Source organism: Falco biarmicus, chromosome Z, assembly GCF_023638135.1.
Source record: "Falco biarmicus isolate bFalBia1 chromosome Z, bFalBia1.pri, whole genome shotgun sequence".
Taxonomy (NCBI): domain Eukaryota; kingdom Metazoa; phylum Chordata; class Aves; order Falconiformes; family Falconidae; genus Falco; species Falco biarmicus.
In genome coordinates this window covers 48,045,686-48,066,375 of record NC_079311.1, presented here as the reverse complement: position 1 = coordinate 48,066,375, position 20,690 = coordinate 48,045,686, and the positions used below count along the sequence as shown (strand labels likewise).

General features: G+C 37.2%; 1 protein-coding gene across 2 annotated transcripts in view; it reads right to left on the bottom strand.

Annotated features, from left to right (window-relative positions):
- The window catches only part of PCSK5 (proprotein convertase subtilisin/kexin type 5), a 247,790-nt gene that overhangs the window by 118,318 nt on the left and 108,782 nt on the right, over positions 1–20,690 (bottom strand). For both annotated transcript variants that reach the window (XM_056325218.1, XM_056325216.1), the window contains exons 8-9: positions 10,306–10,518; positions 65–165 (exon numbers count right to left, since the gene is read on the bottom strand). In XM_056325218.1, the coding sequence (XP_056181193.1) occupies positions 65–165; positions 10,306–10,518 (314 nt within the window). The remainder of the gene's footprint in view (positions 1–64; positions 166–10,305; positions 10,519–20,690) is intronic.

Here is a 20,690-nt window from a genome sequence, read left to right as displayed (position 1 = left end):
AGAAAGATCTTTCATTATGTTTATTTTAATTTTTTTTTCCCCCAGAGTATAACTCAGATCTTACTTTGCTTCCAGTGCCAGTGCAATGATGCCTGCAGCCATAGGTGCAGAGGCTGAGGTTCCAGTATGGCTGTCTGTGCAACGCTGCCTCAGGTCTGTGGTGATCTGGAAGAAATTCAATGTGTGAAATTTAGAACACAGCTTCAGAAATCAGAACAGGTTTCATTTGCTTGAATGAGTTGCATGTATGTGGAGGATATTTCCTTCTTTCATTGCAAGGAGAGGAAAAAAAGAGGTGTCTGAATACATGATGATAGATGTTCTGAGCTTGAAGTCACTTGTGAACTTGGAGAAGTGTTCTCTGTACTGCACTGAAAACATGCTAGCCTCTGTTTATTGCATGGCATGACCAACAAAAAGCCTCGTAAATTAGAAAAACATGCAGAGGGTTTTAAAACTGCACAGTTAGAACTCTGCCCTTCTATTTGCATTTATAGAGCACTTTCCACCCAAGAATCTCAAAGTGCTTTACAAACAGTGCTTTACTAAATCTTACAGTGCTCCCTCTATACAGACTGGTTATGCCCATTTTAAAGACTATAAAAGAGGTATAAAGGGGTTAATTAGGTTGCCTGAAGTCACACTGGAAGTATGTGACAGAACAGAAAACAGTTGGGGTCATGCTAAGTACCATGTTTAATCCTTCCTTCATGCCTTATGCAATAATTCACATGAAATTAAGCAACAATTCATTGGAAAATCCTGATGTAATCACAAGTATGGCCCAGACATCACCAGCCGATTAGTTATTTGCAGCTTTAAATTGTTATGTATTGCTTAATTATATGCTGCCACATATTTTTACATGTAATCTAAATGGACATATAAACTGTAGTGTGCAATACCAACTAGAGACACTGTCTTCTACTTGGTGTTAGGATGATCCTATCTCATAATGAATTTTAGGCCAATTCTTTCTGTAAGACAGTAAATCACATACAAAAATGTGTTTATTCTAAATTCTGCTTCTTTCAGGCAATGTTAATCTAAAGCGCTTCTAACCTACACTCTTCTTCCTGAAGAAGTGGTTGCCAGCAAGAGCAAGGCAGTAGAGGAAGAAAGTCACTACTACATCATGGAAGGTCAAGCAAAACCCACATGGACTTGAGAAAAATTGCTAGCAGACAGCAGTCTACAGCACAGAAACCTCCTTGAAGGTGGCAGAGTGAATGACCTGTGACACCAAATCTTATTCTCAGCATTTCAGCTGATCCCTGAGATTCTGTCTCTATGAGACAGAAAATATCTGCCTGAGGGGCAGAGAAGTTGATTACACAGCTTCTTACTGAAGTATACAAAATTATTGTGCCTCCATTTTCTCTAAATCACTGGTATTATACTTCATTTGCAACACAGATATGTACAAAGATGGGAGAAAGACAGGATCAGAGGATCAAAAAATCATGAAAAAGCACAGGGCATGTAAAAATGCCTGTCTAGCTTTGAAACTGGAAGATAAGCAAAATATGATCTGAAAAAACAGCCGCATCCCATCTGGCCAGAATACAAGTAATTGCATGTAGGAGGTTTAGGTTTCACACATTTGCATTAGCCAGTATACAAATTACATAATTTGTACATGGCTGCTGACAGTTGTCATGACATGTAAGTGTACGCAAGCTAACACAAGACACTTCTAATAGAGAAGGAGCTAACAGCATGCAGGAAATGGTTGTTGAAAGCAAGCAGTGAGCAAGTAAAACAAAGTAGAAGCTTCTAGAAGTTGAAAGAGATGGATTTAATAAATTATAATGTCATACCCTTAAATTAATGAATTTCCCAAAGGCCAGATCTCTTGCATAATGAAGTCTAGAAAGAACCTTTTTCCCCCCTATTATTTAATATCCTCCATAAATGCACACCTTCTTAAATATTTTCTTTTATCTGTCATCAGCTAAAAATTGAACCCCATAACTAAAATGTTCATATAATTTCTGTATGCGTTCTCTCCTTATGTCTGTGTATTAATTTAGACAATGAAATATTAATGTTGGAAAAATCTTTATGCATGCAATCTCCATAAATGCCCTTGCCAATATTGAGATGGAACTGCAGCAGGAACAGCTAATACTATATTACTCATATGTGCAAATGCAACTAGTGATTTTGCAGGTGGGATTAATATGTCCAAAGACTACATGATGACATGTACCCAAATAGAGACATACAAGCTTCAGGTATGCCATTTGGAAAAAAAACACTGGTCAGTGCTGTGGTGAGGAGTGGAAGGAGGCCAGGAAAAAGAGAGGGCAGAATAAGGGACTAACACATACTTGTCTCTTTTGTAGTCTGGTAGCTTGTCCCTTGCAAAAAAATGCTGCAGCAGGCACTTTCCTCAGAGGACCAAAGGGCAGCAAAGCCTACAGGAGCTCAGGTAGTGAGAAGTGCCCTTGTAGCAGCTTTTCTTTAAGAGACAGCCTCCCTCAATACAGTGAAAAGCACACTGCATGGTGCTGTGTTTCTCCTCCTCGGGAAGAACATGCTTCCAGAGTGTTTTTACTGTACTGCAGCTACAGATACCAACCACAATAAACCGTGATGCCTCTTTATCTGGCAATGTTGTCTCAAGTTCTAAGCGGATGTTGTAGCAGCTGTTTGAACTAAGGACCCTTATCTTTCTCTTTTACTCAGCAAATATTACAGCAGAAAATGTGTAGGGAAAGCCTTTTAAGTGGAAATCCCATTTGAGCGATTTCAAAGTAAAGTCACTGACAGGACCTGAGAGGTTTAGGTGTAAATTACCTCCAAGATCTGAGGCTTGTTTTTCTGCACTGTGGATTCACTGTCAGAGAAGTGTTGTGTCCACCCTGAGAAAAAAAGCGTATAGGACCACCAACAGGTGAGCTAGTTTCAAGAAGAAAAATGGTGCCCCAAATTCCTGAACCACATGAGGGCAACATCATTAATTGCAATAAAGGGGTGTGGTATATGACAGCACCATGAAGCTGACATTAGCGTATATTAGCTGTCATTCTGATCAATAGGGTGGGGAGGAGAAATTTTTGAATCTTATGTTGAGTACAAACCAGTTATATGCTTCAAACGCCTTTGCAAAAACTACTGATCTCTGAAAATGCTGATCAGACTGCCCAAGCGAAGTCCATGCAATATTTCTAGGGCCACGAGTTCTATTAGCATCTAAATCCTTTGAATCAACTAGATTTCACTGAAGACAATGTTTCTAGTACTGGCCTGAACATGAAATTAGCAACCTAGGACAGACACCCTGATGAAAGGCAGACAAAAATGATACAGATCACCACAATGCACTGTAATACCTGCTATATGCAGAAGTCCAACAGCTTTCAGGGCATCCACACATTCATCAAGAAAAAATTCTAGACATGCTGTAATAGTTTTATGGAAGCAACTTGCTCTAAAGAATTAAGGAGATGCCATTTCTGCACACTCATTATTAGGCTGCATTATCACTCTTTCCATAGTTTTACCTATTGGGAGGTTAATGACCAAGGTAAAAATGTCCTTTCCAGGATTTCCCTTAGCAGAGAATATGCTCACTCTTCTCCCAAGCATCTGCATTTATTGCTATTTCACATTTAATGACATGAGCTTTCTGAACTGATGGAAGCATTTTTTTATCTTCTGTTACAGTTCTTCAGGATATGTTGATTTCTATGAACCTGTGTCCCTAAAAGCGTCAAACGTTTAACAAAAACCTGCTGTTCCTTCTCACATCCTTTGTGTATCTCTATCTATCCCAAATTGAAGGTACTATGTTGTGTGTATCTTGATACTCTGAAAGAGTTTCTCAAGAGCAAGTTTGAAGAACTGGCAGGAGATGGGTGGTGGTTTTTTTGTTTTGTTTTGGTTTTGGGTTTTTTTGGTTGTTCTTGTTTTTAAGTTCTGCTTAGAGTAGAAGCTAGTCAGCAAGGCAGAACTATACCTTAGATAAGAAAGAAACTCAGTAGATGAATTGGCATTTTTTAGGAAACAAAGAAACAGGTGGAACAGTACCTAGAGTATTTTCAGAAGCTAAGTAATATAATAGGTTTATAAATTATATGTGAGGGACTTTCATATGTAAATTCCTTAGTGCTTTAAGAAATGATTTGAAAAAGGAATTAAAAGGAAATGGGATGCATTTCCACAACATGTTTGATAAATGAAAGGCCTATATAGATAATTATACTAGGTGTTGCTTAACCTACCCTAGCTGCATGGTCTGGAGTGGGGAAGCTATCTTCCAGCATTATTCTATAGTATTCAAAATAGAGAAAAGAATAGCAGGAAAAAATACCTTGGCAACTGTGTATTACTAGCCAACACTTCTACACTCACTGTGTTATGAGAGATAACGTCTATAAAGTACATACTTTATTAATACTTTTTACCTACTGCTGATTTGCCTTTGTTCCACAGTGTGAGTTTCTATGCTTATACATATGCCAGCACTGTGCAGCTGCTCTTTAATTACTACAAGTAATTCTAGTTCTTTTCCCTAAGAGTCTATGTAAAAGGTGTACATCCAGCTGTATCTGTGAAATGTTTGTACGCTTTGGGCATGTTAATATATCCAAGGTCGGAAACTTGGTCCATAATGGGCCAACAGTTACTGCAATAAAATTTGGTATAGCATAAATTCAAGCACACTTGAAGAACCTTCCCTGAGCAACAAGGAAGTCATGCAAGAAAGTAACATCAGTGTGTGGTTAACTATAATTGTTAGCTCAAATTATTTCAGGCCAGAATTTGCTTCCATTTACTTTAGTTCAAAGTCAGTAAAAAAAGCTCTGTATGGAAAACAGAGTTTTTAGATGAAATTATATTCTTAAACTATCATTGTACAATACTGAAAAAAACCTGCAGACTCAAAAGCCTTCTAAAATTATGTTACATCCTATATTTGTAGCAAGCAATCACAAAACCACACAGTAATGAAAAGAGAAAAAAGTATCTATTGTGTAGTTATAAAACTGTGGGTGCTTCTATTAGTCCATATTGAAACCAAAACATTTTTATAAGAATTTTTATTCCACACAATGAGTGCCTAACATGTGGTTACTGTTTCTTCATCTACCTTGTAATACATTCTGCACATATTGGATAGAAAAACAGAAAAGAAGCAGCAAGAAGAAACTGAAGAAAGCAAGGAAAAGTATGAAGTAACTGCAAAGTTGTAACCGTTCACTGTCCCTTAACCATGGATTAGTATTTATGTACAACAACACAATATTGGAGTTTGTTACATGAAAGTTACATGAAAAATAAGAAAAAAATATAAGAATGAGTTCATTTGATTTTGAATGTAAATCCCATGCCAGGTCACTTTTTCCTGATTTACTGCAGTAGCATTTTTGTTTCCTATTTTGAATACAGGAGTTTGACTCCAACAAACCAAATCACTATATGCCTCGATTAAGTTTTGTTACTCTTTTCATGTTATTGCATGAAGTTGAGCCCTTCATATCTGATTTGTATACTGCATATAAATTTATATGCATAATAGGATTTGGAGAGTCTAAATTTAATAATAATCTTCCTATTCTTTTATTATTTTTCTCTTTAAACTTACTGCAAGCTCTAAGCTTTTTGGGGAAAGATATGAAGACAATCTCTCACTTAAACATAGCAGCAGTCTAAACAAAAAGTATGTGTGGGACAACAACGAAAACAAATACCCATCTTCTGTATTCTAGTTTTAGTGATTTATAACAGTTGAAAGACTTTGTCCTCAGAATTTTCAGTTCTGTCTTCAGTTCTTTTTTCAAACAAGAATTCTTTCCAAGGTAAATGAAGTTTGACAGGTCTTTAGGAGGACTGGTTCTAGCAGACAAGTTGGAGAAGAGAATACTATCATTTTTGCTCTCAAAATCAGGCTATGAGCAAGACAGTCACACAGGTGAGAGCAATTTCCCTGTCTCCATGTGTTTGCATGTTGAAAGGACTGCTTAATACTGTCTGAAAAGCTGGCTTCACAATTTCATGTCATTTCTCACTGGGCTGTAGCATAACAGAAGCATGTAGTTGTTATCTCTTATGGGGATAACTGGTTTACACATGACACAAACAGAAAACTATTGACTGCATCTAGTGTACACTGTTCTGCTTTGTCTCTGAAGGTGCGTGGAGGGGGAAAAGGCTTGCCTGGCTTTAAATGCCAAGTACAAGTAGTAAAACACCCCCAGATAGGTTGTGTATTTCAGAAGTTAATTGATAATATATCAAAAAAAAGGGAAAAGCTCTCAGGGGGAATATTTATGGTCTGATATCCAAGTATGTGAGATCAGTGAATCTTACGGTATACACACAACATCCAAGTTGCTTTGCACACAAGTAGTCAAGGGTAAACTAAGTTCTGGTAAACAAAAACTTGGGTTAATTCTTATGGCTCCTCAGTATACTTATGCTTTTACCATTCACTGTGCAAAATGACGCACTCTGTAGAAATAATCTAAAATTGGCACATGTAACTGGATTGCTCCCAAAAGAATGGAGGATCTGGTTAGTAAAAGCAATCAGTGCTTACAGAATTGATTGACTTCAATTACAAGTTATTTTTACTTACCTCTGATTGCCTGTGTGAGATCTCTAATGGAGACTTCACATTAAAAATACATATCTTTAAAACTTTTCAATAATGTTTAAGTAAACTCTCTTCATTCTTTCCCTAATTATGGGATAATGCACGTTCATTCATAAACTATGCCTTTCAAAAATCTTACAATAAAATATAAAACTGCAAGTATTAGCACAGTGCATTAACTCTACAAGTGATAAGTATTACACTTTAGTAAACTAAAAGAGTTATCTATTCTTGTTTTTCATAAAGTCTTTACCAATAAAGGTGAGATCACCTCCAGGTGTTTTTGATATTAGAGTAAGTCATAGGCAATTGATGTCAGAAATAAGCCTGGTCTTTTATTGAAATAGTAATTCTGTAAAAGCAGAAAGACCGTGCTAGTTGAAAAGCATGGAAGACAATCATTTAGAAAACTACAACTATTAGAAAACTACAGCTATTATAAAATCAGATTAAATCCACTAAGTAGAAAACTACAAATAAGGACTGAGAAAAATACAGGTATTTTACTAGATTTTTAAAAATAAGCAAGGGTATACTGGTCAACAAAACAAGTATTGACAGGTGCCAAAAGTAATAAATAAACAAATATAAGTGAATAAAAGACAAAGTGGACAGCAATGAATAAAAATTAAAACACAGAATGTGCGTAGAGGGGTAAGGAAAGACATAGGTCAAATGGTGAAGTCTACAAGACCAGAATTACAAAGATGTTTTATTTTCAAATATATCAGAAGCAAAATAACTCCCAAAACAATATTGTTTTAATTGTCTAGAAATAATAGAATAGTTAATAGCAGTGTATAGTAAATGTCTATTTCACTGAATGTTCCTTTTTGGAAAAAAAAGATAAAATTAAGTTTTCAGAGCATACAAAGATGATAAATCATCTTCCTATTTATAGCTATTTTAAACAGCAAGTTTAAATCAGAAAATTTGGAAGCACCAAAGACTTTTACAAGAGCTGTAGAGGGAACATGTTAGACCGTACTGTTGATTTTAGCAAGTCTTTGAACATTGGAGAATTTCCAGAAGATCGAAAGAAAACCCACACAGTGTCAATATTTTGAGAGTAAGCAGTATTGTCCTAATAATTTCATCTATATGCCAAGTTTTTACGTAGTGTAAAACAGCTGATACAGGATTTAAACTAATTATTAAAAAATTAATTAACTACTAGTATATTTAATGATGGATAATATAAGCTCCTAAAAAAGAGAGCTTGCCAAAGTGCTGCAGTATTTTTTTCTGGCCACCAGGCTGGCTGAAAGTAGTACAGTCAAGATTCTACAAGACAGATAATGTGATACTGCACATTAAAAAAACCCACAAATCTAAGAGATTAAAAATGTAGATTGAAACTGCGCTAATTACAGGGTCTCAAAATGTAACCATGTGTAAGAAATCAGATATATATTAGAGGCAAAGAAATTATATATATTTTCTTATAGCATGTATAAGAAATGAGCCTTGTTTCTAATGAGACCTTCTACAATTTTGTTCTTGGCCTTATAATGATCTAAAGCTTTTATCAAAGACCTGGAAGAAAACATCAGCACCTTCTGATGAATGTTACATTTGGAGAAACTTTGGAGAAATCGATGGTGAGGGCTGGTCTGGACCGAGTACTAAACGGGTACAGCCAGTGGTAAGCAGTGCAATAATGAGACCACAACTACCGTCCTATCTGTCCTTGGACCACCAACTCTGCCAAAGAGAAGCAGCAGCTCTGAAAGCAGCTTGGGCATCACACAATGTTGAACACATTACATGACAGTGAAGCTAACAAATGTCAATAAGGCTTAATGTATAAAGAAAGGGGAACTGAGCTGGCACTCACAGTCACATTTTCCTGTGCATTTGGCACTGATACTACTACTACCTTACTGGTGCATCCAGTTGGGATGCCCAAAGCTCATTAAATGGGAGAGGGTTTATAAGAAAACATGTATTATACAGAATGATGCTAGAAGCTTACCTTCATTTATCAAATGGGATTAATTGATCAGGCTACATGGTAGACAGAAAGACATTAGACAACTAGAGTGCTCTTCATACTAGCAATAAACCCTGTGACACAACCAAATGCCTAAAAATTGAAGCTAGAGGAGCTCAGATAGCAAATGAGAATTTTTCAATGGCAATGAGTAATCAAAACCACTTGCCCTAAATTTAAGTGGATTCTCTATCACTGGAAACTTTGGAAGCAAGGTCGACTGTATTTATAAAAATTATTGTTGAATTGACCTCACTGCTGGATTTGAAGGACTCAGGGAAGTCCTGCAGACTTGGCTAAGCAAGAGGTCAGGCTAGGGAACTGCAATCACCTCTGCCCACCTTATATTGTACCAGTCTCACCTAAACATGAAGTTACTGAAGGTCTTTTAAAGGACAGTAGAGGGAATTTAATCACATAAGTTAGGACTGCTAGGAGATGGAGTAATTTCTTTTCTTTATTATTATTTATCAGGGAGAACAAGAAACATGTCAGGAAGAGAGATAAGGTTTCAGTGAAGAGAAGCGAGTTAAGAACAGAAAAATTACTGGAACGAAGAAGTACCTCAGAACAAGTTTAAAACAAAATTAGATCATCTGAAAATAAGGAAGAATCCAAGAAGGGATGGCCAGCATCCCAGAATCCTGAAAGACAAGGCAGACAGTATTAAAAAAACATTGCTCAAAGGATATTTAACTCCTCACTGACACTAAAAGAGGTATGTGTTAAGGACCAGAAAGAAGGTAGATGTTAGACAGATGCTTAAGAAAATATCTGGTGGAAAAAAAACCAACAAGGTCCCTGAGTTTTCTTATCAGGAATAAATTAAGATTTGTATAAGTTATACACTAGAATAAATAAACAGGGAAGAGAAAAATATTAATAAACCTGATTAATCCTAGTACAAGGGTTTAAAAAGTTAGAAGGAGTAGTATAGTGATCAAGTGTTGGGAAAGTATATTGAATGCACTCAATTTGAAAAAGCACGTACAATGTACAAATACTAATGGTATCAATAGATTATTAAACAGAATTAAAAAAAAATAATTGTTGGTTTCCAGCAAAGATGAGAACATAATGGAAAATTGACACTAGCTGTTCAGGAATGAGATGGGGAACAATACAGAGAAGATGAACAATGAGCAATGAGCTTGATCTTGCTTACAATATATCAGCTAACCAGAATAGGCAGCAATATGAGTGAAAACTGATCATCACTGAATATAAAAGAGCATGATGCTGGACCAAAATAAATCTGAGAAAATAGAGAGGTACATAAGAAAACTGCTAATATAATGTGTGTAATACATGAAAACTGTTGAGGAAGCTATGTTCCCAGGCCTTGTGATGGGCTACAAGATATTGGTAATGAACGAAATCTGTTCTGGTGGCTGTGGTAATAGGATCTTTGAAAGCATCACTCAGAGCTGGCAGCAACTAGGTGAGTGGAAAAGCCTGCTATGAATTGGGTGTACCTGCATATACCTGCACTGCATTAGGCTGCAACATTCAGAGACACCCATGCTGGTTTCAAAGAGCAGTATGGTGACTCCAACTGAGTAACACACTGGGGCTAAATGAACTTGTCTACATATGCTATTTTTCTAAAGCAGTCCATTAATTAGTATAAATGAGCCAACTTTCTCCTCCCCCTTTAAAGTCACTATTAAAAACACATATACATAAAAAAGAAATTTAAAAACCGTACTATTTTCCTGTCATAGGATTCCCCACTGCTGTACGTTGTAGCTAGTGTGGATGCACATTCTTCCAGATACCACGGCTTCTTCCCACTTTCAGCTGTGCTGCTTATGGAGATAGTGTAGATGCTATTGGTGTAGCCATCACAGGAGCAGTGATCGCGACTTCTTCCACCATTTCCAGAAGCCCAAACGAAGACTGAACCTAAGCCTCTTCGTCCCTGTTTGGAAACAGCACAAAAGATTTGACTAATAATTCTTTCCCCCCCCTCACCTGCTTAACAAAAAGTTATTTCCCCAAGAAAAGACATCTGATGAGAGAAAGACACTGAAAGAAACTATCTCACTGAGAAGAATCTGAAATGAGAACAGGATTTAGCAGAGTTCAGAATCAGACATCAGAAAAATTCAGAAAATGAGTGGTATGAATACAGCCTTAGAAACAATATTTTTTACAGTTTCTGTTTGTTGCTCTGCACCTAATGCTATCCAGCCGTACCAAGAAAGAAGTGTTGAGGACTCAGAGGAAACACTAAAACACCATACTGGGTTGGAAAAGGAAAAGAAATACCTTACTTGAAAATAAAATCCTTTGTAATATATGACACCTTTCATCTGTTAGGGTGCTCTAAGCTGTTTCTTCTTGGGTTGCCTGCTGGCACTAGGTGTTGTATGGGTAGCTTTATATACAGTGAACCAGTGCACCCTTGTTTCACAGACACTAAAAATCACAGAATCACAGAATACCTGATGTGGGAAGGGACCTCAGGTCATCTAGACCAACCCATCTAGTCCATTATGAATGCTAAATGCACAACACAATATGCAAACAAAAATAGCCAAAAATAAAAGATTCTTCTAAGTCAATTCTAATGAAGCACTAAAGCATTAGTTCAGAATGATATTTTAAGTATATCGCTAGTGGAGCAAGTTACCTAGGCATATTCATAATTTTAAATGAGGTCTTAAAATAGGTAACCTCACCTTGACTTTTTCTTACTACACCAGTTATATAATGTCCAAATGAATCAAAACATATTTGGTGGTGCTAGTACTCTTAAATAGGCATCGATATGAAAAGTGAAGATGATCAGTAACCTGTATTGCTGATATATGGGAATTAAGAATTACCAATATATGGGTAATAGGGCTTTTCCCTATTTATATTTACATATTTTGTGCCAGTGAATAAAAACATTCACACAACTGTATGATCTGCATTAATTATCAGCACTCACTGTCTGGAAACACTTTACTGTTCAGACAGAAAGTTTCACCAAAAGAATAAACTTGTCTTTGATTCAGCTAAATTGTGTCACCTTTTCTTACATGACATTCTCTCAAAGCATGGAGCATCCCTCTCAATTACAACTGTGCTAGCAGTCTCATTTATACCTCATTTGCTTGCCAATCATTACACAGTACCTATCTCAGTTTTGGGTAGGCTCACCGTGTGCATGACAAATAAATGTTATAAGGCATAAACACCGCTTTCTGTGCATGCATTAATTGCTTGGCCATGGGGGAGTTTGTTTGTGGTTTTTTTTTTTCTATACAGAGTGCAAAAGTGTACCACAAAAAACATAGAGACAGCTGTCGGATATCTACCGGGTCAACCTTAAACAATTAGCAATTCCAAGATTCATTTAATCCAGATGCTCAGAGGGGTTTCAACAGGACTTTTTGCACTGAGCATAGCTGAACTTACATTAATGTAAGACAAAAAAACCTTACAGTTCACAATCCAGGCTTGAGTTCTCAAACACTGATTAATTTAATTCTGTGAGTTTAATAAAAGTGTACTATCTGGAGAGACTCTTCTCTCCAGCAAAATGAGTTAAATATCAAATTCCCCTGGCTAGTGTTCACGTAAGGTTATGTCTCTAAAATACAACTTTTCATTAAAAAAACATTTCAAGCAGAGAAAAAAAAATCTCAGGGTGCCAAGTTAAATGTGTTATGAAATCCACATTCTCCAGACAAGATCAGTCTAACAGCTGGGAAGTGTAACTATTTCAACTTCTTTCACTTCCTTTAGTTGATCTTAGCTACTGCACTAATAAAAAGATGCAAAATGGCAACGTTTTCTGTTGTTTTAAAGACAACTTCTACGAGGTGTTACAGGTGTTACATTATGAACTCTTGCCAAATGAGGACCCCCTTTCCATTTGGGGGTCCATTCTTGTTCTGCCTGCTTATCTCAGATAGCAGGGTCTGACCAGAGCCTCCCAAAGTCAGTGGGATGTATTTTGCAGCTTCATGGGCTGGAACTAGTTTACAAAACATTTCTTCTACATTCTATGATCTAGTCATCTCCTTTTGTGTATCTTTACTTCTTACCCCTCCATTCTGAAAACACCTGACAAGACAGACAAAAGAAAGGGTAAATGGAAAGATTATTTCATGTGTATTCACCATTTTATTATTCCAGCAGGTCAGGGAGTCAGAAATTAGGGCCCTCTGCATGGTTGTGGGGAATGGGATGGAGGATTACTAAAGATATGCTGGTTCTGAACTTTTTTATGTGCTCCTGCTTGATTTTTACTGGTTTTGTTTTGGTTTCATGTACAGATTGCTGGCCCTTAAAACCCAATTTCTCACACATACATGCCTCCCCACACTCCTCCCCCACTCCCACCCCAATTACATTAATATATGCATAGGCAGGTAGAATACACAGAAAAAAGCACATCATACAGACACACTTCTACCTTCAGAACATGACAATATATTCCATCAAAACCTTTTTTTGATGAATTTTCAGAAGTATCTGCTATCTGGAGAATTTTACTGTTTTGTTCTTGACATGCGTTTCTCAAAAGCACAGCATTATGTAACTAAATATGGCCAAATCAATAATCCATGAGAAATTCACAGTAACCCACCAATACAACCAAGAGAGAAGAAGTGAGAACTCAGGGTAATCAAACCACATGAAGGAGAAAAACGGAATCTAACTATCTTAATACTTTGTCTAGAAGTCTATCTTCCACTTTAAAAAAAAAAAGTTTTGTACAAAAATTTCTCAAAACCATACACATATAGGAAAATATCCTATCAATAACAGTCCATCTGTCATTCTTCTGCTGTTATCATCAGCCGGCTTTGTCTGCAAACAGCAGTATAACATGATTTGTCCCACTCATGCAATGAAAACCTCTTCACAGCGGGGTAGGACTGTACTTCGTGTACATTTTGCAGGAGTAACCCTTGAATTATTAACTTCTCTGCACAGAGAATGTGTCTATATTTCTTAAGATGCATACTTAAGCTGCTGTGCTAATAATGAAAAATAAGCTGCAGAAACAGATATGTGAATACATTTTGGGGCACAAAATGTAGTCCTGATGAATACATGCCAGTGTGCAATGCAGTATTTAAAATAATAAACAAAAATTCAGATTTTTATAGTAATGACAGGGCTTAAAAAATAACAGCCATTGGCATCCAAATTTACCTTTCCATGTTAAGTTTTTTGTAAACAAATAATAACAAATATTTCTTCAAAACAAATGGCTCCTGCAAATATGCAAAGTATTAGCATCTCTGTTACTGCAATAAAAAATAAGTGCCATGTGCACTAATGGTGAAGAGTGTTTTCTAATACACACAAAGAAAGAAAACCCATTCTTCTAACACATCGCAATACTGCACATTTAACAACTCAGCATTTCACAGAAAACAACAGCATTACCTTCAGTCTAGAAAGCACGGTAAAGATCTTGTTCCTAGAAGCTATTTGGCAAAGCAAATGGCAGCGTTAAAAAAAAATAAAATAAGCAAATCCCCAAACTAAATTCAACCTGACTAAAATAATCTGTCAAGTAAGTAAGTTCTGGTTTACATTTACTGCTTATTGTTAAACTACCATTTGATTTCCTCTTTCTCCCTGTTTCCAAACACCCTGCTTTAATTCAATAGACCCAGTCATGTTCAGGAAATTATAAACTTGCTAGTAACTACACCAAACAAGTAATTAGAGCAACAGTATCAGCCGTCCTACTGTATGTGAATGCCATTCCCAACTGGTCTCCTTTAAATACATAAATAACATTTGGACTGTGCTACATAGTTAAGAAAAACACACATGCAAGGCTCTCTGTAGCTTTTACTGTTTGTCTAAATCTATCATCTGTCATCTGCCAGATGCCCAAGGGTGTCAAGATGAAAAGACAAGCCTTGAGCTGCCAAAGAAGCCATGTGTCATTTATTATTCAAAAGCAAAGGTACATTTATAAACCACATGGATACAACTTAAGCAAAACTAAGAGTTAGTGAACTATCACAGAGGTATAGACCAGGGTGGAATGGGGGCACAGCAAAGTATGCTCAGTGCTTATCCCATGACGTTAAAAGGACATTACTTCTCCCTCTGGACACACTATTTTTTCTGCTCTTCCATTTGCACTGATAGCTACAGACTCCCTCTCACAAACTCTGCAAGTTGTCCATAACTGCACTTGCGCTTGTCAGTGCACATGTCAGACCATTATGAAATGTTCTTTTGTTTTGTCTACTTTTTTGAATTGCATAAGATTTCAGATAATTAAAAAAAATATATCAAGTGTTCCATTATGGAAAAGTCTGTCACTGACAACTAAGACTTGCTATTGACCTAGTCACAGTCCAATTTTATTGCATATTTTCTGGACAAAGCCAGTGTGCTCAACAGACATCTGACCTTGAATAAAACAGACTCAAGTCATTGATAAAAGGACCACCAGGCAGAAATTGCACCCGTAAAAGCATGGCACAGGAATCTTGGGGCATTCCCACTTTTTTCCTGCCAGCACCTCTTTTTCCTTAGTCAGGAAGTTGCAAGCAGGGTAAGTGATATGAAAGCCCTACCCCCACCCCCCCACGCTTTTTTTTTTTTTTTTTTTTCTATTCAACAGCACGGAAGGGTTAGTCTGCCAAGGACCAGAGCCAGTATGAACATGTTCGTAATGACATCTGCAGAATTTCCTAACACTATTAAAAGAACAACCCCCACTCCAAGTGTGTGTGTTTGTGTATGTGTGTGTATATGTATAAACGACATCTTTACAAACAACTGCCTTAGTGGTGCTGGCAGGAACCATTGCAAGGTAGAGGTCTTCACACACTCATTTAAGGACAACCAGCAGCCCCACATACTCTCAAGTTGCTTCCAGCACACTTCCATTTAATAAAAACGGTTTCCATCTGCAAGGTGTAGTTTAAGCCAGTGGAGCAATATTTATTCATAGTATTTTACAAAGTTTAGACCAGACATTCATTCTGCTTTACAAGACAAGCTGCCTTAATACCACCTGTGAATCCTGATGTTTTCCTGCCCAGGAACTGAATGCCTCAATAACCCTCCCTGCCTCTGGGGTGAGTAGTTGTCTCTACAGAATGGATCAAATTTAACCAGGGACTGGGAAGAAAATGTTAAGGAGCAGGAAATGCAGAGGACTGAACCAGTGACCTGGAGTAATTAGAGGTACAGGGGCTGCAGCCAGGGAGAGGTAATCTGGCACCGGTATGCTGGAAATTGCACACCCATGAGCAGAAAACAAAATGAAAATATAAAATGGAGAGATAAGGAGGGACACCAATCCACACCTAGAGCCTAAAGATGTAACTTCCTCTGTTCTCCTCAATAACGTTCTTAAATTATGTAAAGTTTCCCAGAACAAAACTACAGCTGGGAAGTGAAATTGACCCTTATGTGGAAGCCTGAAAATGTAGCCCATGGTATGCCCTCTTCCTTAAAAACTAATTCATACAGGAAATGTTCATGACTGAATGTGCAGAACAGACGTCAGTACTCTGGCAACCTAAAAAAAATACTATGCAGCCATGATTTTCCATGTAGCACAATTCAACTGTAGGGCCAGGCACCAAGGATCACAGCATCCTGAGAGATGCACCTGTGAAAGGAAGCACCTTGCTTCCAGCTTTCATTGATTTCTGTGCTCCCTGGGATCTGGATGCCACCGCTGCCAATCTGCTGACTGGCAGCATTTTGCTTTTGAGAAGCAGCACCTCCCAGTTCCTGCTGAGTTTCTACCAGTCCACTTAACCTCTAATCTGGGAATGAGAAATAGTCTGGCACACCACTCTTTAAAGAGTCTTCTGCAGACTGCACAACACTCTCACTTGAAAGTAGGCATCTCTCCAAAACAGATAATTGTAAGCTGGGAGTCCAAGCCAGCAATTCTGAAGTGTTATCAGAAGACGGCCAAACAGATTATTTTTTTATTAAGACAGTCTTCTTGGGTATTAAAAGCAAAAATTTATGAACAAATGGAGAAGTTTCTGAGGCCATTAATTCTGTTGATGTATCCATGCTCTCAGAAAAAATCACATTTTTGCATCATTCATTAAAAATGGGCACCTATGGCACCTATGAAGGAATGAGTGATAAGCCCAACAGGTGTCCATAGATAAAGGTGCATGTTTGAGGGAATGTCTGAAAATTGAGTCCCGTGTTTTCATATCAGCAGTCATGTTTTTACTCTTAGGAAAACTAGGAAGTAAAGAAAATATGTCCTAGTGCTGGAACTGGCATACACACAATATATATACAACATAAAAGTCTGTCACTACTTACAAAAAGCAACAATTACCTTATACTGTTGAAAAGGCAAGCTGTTCCTAATAAAGTAAAACTTTTCAGTTACTTCTGAACAAGCTTCTTAATTAAGGAAAAGCAAGACAAAATAATTAATCACAACAAAAGGAAAAATGTATTTATTAGCTCATAGGGTATGATACCTTTAAAATACTGAAACATGAAAATATTTTAATATGCGCACAAAAAAATAACGTATTGAATAACACAAGCAACCATGCATTAACACAATAATGATTGGGATATATCAATGGAACATTTCAACATACATCCTTGCATGTGGTGTATTTTTTATTTTACTCTTCACTAGAACAACAGCTTAAACAGCTCTAAGATATTCCCCACAGAGCTATAATTAGTGCTTAAAGTGCAACCAAAAGAAGTGTTGGCCGAAACCCGAAATCTGAACCTGTGGAATACTGGAATGAATTTCTCGTTTAGCTAAACAGAATTGAGCCAGCTACAGGGCTGCATGAATCACGGTTCTGATTCAGGCTATCTCTGCATATTATCATTACTATTGTTATTGTTGCTGACATTTTACCAGGATAAACCAAGCTGCATACTGTAAACACCCGTGATAGAACAAGGGCTGGGTTTTCCAGAATTTCTGTTGCACAAGAAGTCTTTATTTAATGATAGGTGAAATTGCTTCTGTATGCAAAGCCAAAGTAAATGGGTAGTATGCAAGAAAGGTATCTCTGTTAGGACTGGATATGGGTTGGACAACGCCCAATCCACTCCCACCCCCCACCCCCGCAGCAGGTTCAGGAAGTTCTCATTGCCTTTATACTGCCATCTGATTAAACACTGGAGAGGAGTCCATGGCCACCAGATTCACACAGTTTTTGGTTCACTACTTACATCTGACTCTTCCTTACAGAAAACTTCAGGTTTTGAGATATTTGTTGAACTTCTGGGGTTCAACAAAGAATCTCAAATTTTCTGCAAATGTAGCTCGTCAGTAGATGAGTAGGAAAATAAGTCTGTTTTGCTTCTACTTCTGCAGACTGACTGCAATAATTGCTTTGTGCAGTTTGTCTCCCATAGCATTTGTTTAGGAAGAAACGAAACACTTAGACTGCGTGCAAAATCACTGCCCTCACTGTTTTGTGCCTTAAACTTATGTTAAATTCCATGCACAGAAAACTCTTGATGCTGAACTTCCAGCAATTTGCCTTTCAGAAATACATTTTTTCCCACATGACACACAGAAATACATAGATTCTGCTGTTGTTCAAGTGTATGAGTAAAGTAGATACGTGATTTTCCCATTCAAAGTAACCAGATTCATGTTTCAAAAATGCACTCTGTGAAATGTACATACTTTAGTGTATGGAAAGAGACCGATTTGTCAAAGCTGCTTTACTGTACTAGCTTTCCAAATTAAGATTTACACCACAACAAGAATGGTGCGGTTTTTTATGTTCAAATATATCACCTGTTTCAGGCTGAGCACCCAACACTAGAGGCCACTTTTGACAAGTCCAAAAGCAGTAATGCTGTTCTGGCTTGTTACAACAGTTTCCATATATGTGTGAGATGTGATGAGGTAACCAAACAGTTTTGGTTTCCAGTACACTTTGTGACATTGTAAGGAAACTGGACATTTTGAGGTATATTTTCCTGTAACTCTCATTCCAAATTTTCCTGCCTTTTAGGATTTGTATATTCCATTTAATGTAATGTAAGAACATTTCTGGTATATTATTCCTTCTTCTGCATTTTTTTTTTTGTACTACACTTTGACTGTCTGTGAAAAAGCTCACTTTTTACAGAAAGCAAAGGAGAGAAATATGAAGGTTAGCTTTGTTTATGTATTTCCAAAAGAAAATAAAGTGCGTAGCATCAAAGTTCATGAGATCATAAAATAATAGAAACATTTAGGTTGGAAAGCACCTTTAAGATCATGAAGTTCAACCATTAACCCAGGACTGCCAAGTCCATCACTAAATCCAAGTATCACTGAGCCTAAACTGCATTTAATTTATTGGAAGGCAAGATCCCTAATTTTACTTTGTCTGAATACTGAAAGTTGCTAACCATGTGCAAACGGTAGAGCAAAGAATTATTATTAGCGTAATGATGTGTAAGGTTGTCACCTAACCTGCTTTCTGCTGGGCAATCTGTTTGGAGACAACTAAACCGTATCAAGTATAAACCACATCTGGGAAGCCATTAATGCATCCTAAGATATGTATATCAGCCAAATGCAAGGCAATAATACTTAGAAATGAAGGCTGTTGGTAAGACATACAGAAGGGTGGGCAAACTCTTGGAAAGTGGTGAATTTGAAAGGGGGTTTAGGGTCATGGAAGACAACCAACCGGCAATAAGCTGCCCTAAAATTTAGTCCGCTCCTTGGATTGGTAAGCAGGGTGAATATGAACATGTTCAGGGAATAGGGAAACACTATTACGTGTGCATAGAGAAGGCTACAACTTCCATGCCCCATTCTGGTATCCACACTTGAAAAATAATGCTGGGCAACAGAAACTGTTTCAGAAAGAACTACAGGCGTGAACTGTGGTTTGGAAATTCTGACTAGCAGAAGGAAACTGAATATACAAAACATTACTGTTAAGGCTGTAGAACAGATTTTGAAAGACGGAGTAAGAGGTATGAGCATTAATGGAACAGGTTAAAATGCAACATCCACTTTTGAATTGCAGGTAAATCTGTTGTTTTCTCTGATAACTTCTTTTATGCAGAGAACTGTATTAGAACTAGTCTGTCTGGTTTCTGTAAAACATGTGATGAGCCCTCCAAGAAATCAGTAAAAAAAGAAAATTAAGGTTAATGTAACAATGAGGTGGGGATGGAAATGTTTGCACTGGAGATGATGTGGGCTGTGCTGGAGAAACATAAGGGTTAAGGAAGTTATGAGTAGAGTGCTTTAAGGATGAGCCAGAGAAACAAAGTGGTCAAGTGATTTTGACACAGAAAGAAAGAAAATGTTAGTCAAACTAGTAATTATGATCACCTACATTCAGGAAAAGAATTCAGGCCAGAAGATGCGGAGAGAAGCACCACTCTGACAAGCAAGGAGATGGACAGCCTGGTTTTTAAGCAACTAATGAGTGTGTCTTGTTTACCACATCAAAATGAAGTCTGAGAGGGGACTGTTCTATAAATATGTCAGAAACAAAAATGGAAGGACAAAAGTTACTTAAGCTGTAGTAGATTTCAGCCCAGGAACAAATGGACTGAAAACTGCACATGAGTTTTCATGTAACCTGGCTGTAACTTTGAAGAAAGTATCTAACCAGTAGAATAGTGATGGCTATGAAATGGTCTCCCAGCAGAAATAGAGGGGAAACATTTCTAATTCATTCTATAATAGAAATTGCTGAATGTATTTATAGGACATGGTGCCTGTGATAGTAGAGAACTATACTGGATGACCTACACAGTCATTTCCTGTCTTGTGTCCCTATATTCCAATTTAATTTATCCAAGAGATAACTTCGCCAAAACCTGTAATTACTTACATGTGGAGATTTCTAACACCATAAGATGTACTATAAATATAGCAGAAGAGGCATTTTGCAGTGGAAAGGAAACTAAGAAATTTAGATGAGTAACAAGCTACATATTTTTCATCATGAAGGTTGTTAGTGACTTGAATGGCCATGGACATAACAGGTTTCAGTCAAGACTGAGTCTTCCCAAAAGATGTACAGAAAACAGAAAATAACAGATTAAGAAAACAGGGATATTGATGCAGGAATAACTGGATGAAGTTTTGCTGAATCATAATCACCTTTTGTGATGTTAAAACTACAAATATTATTT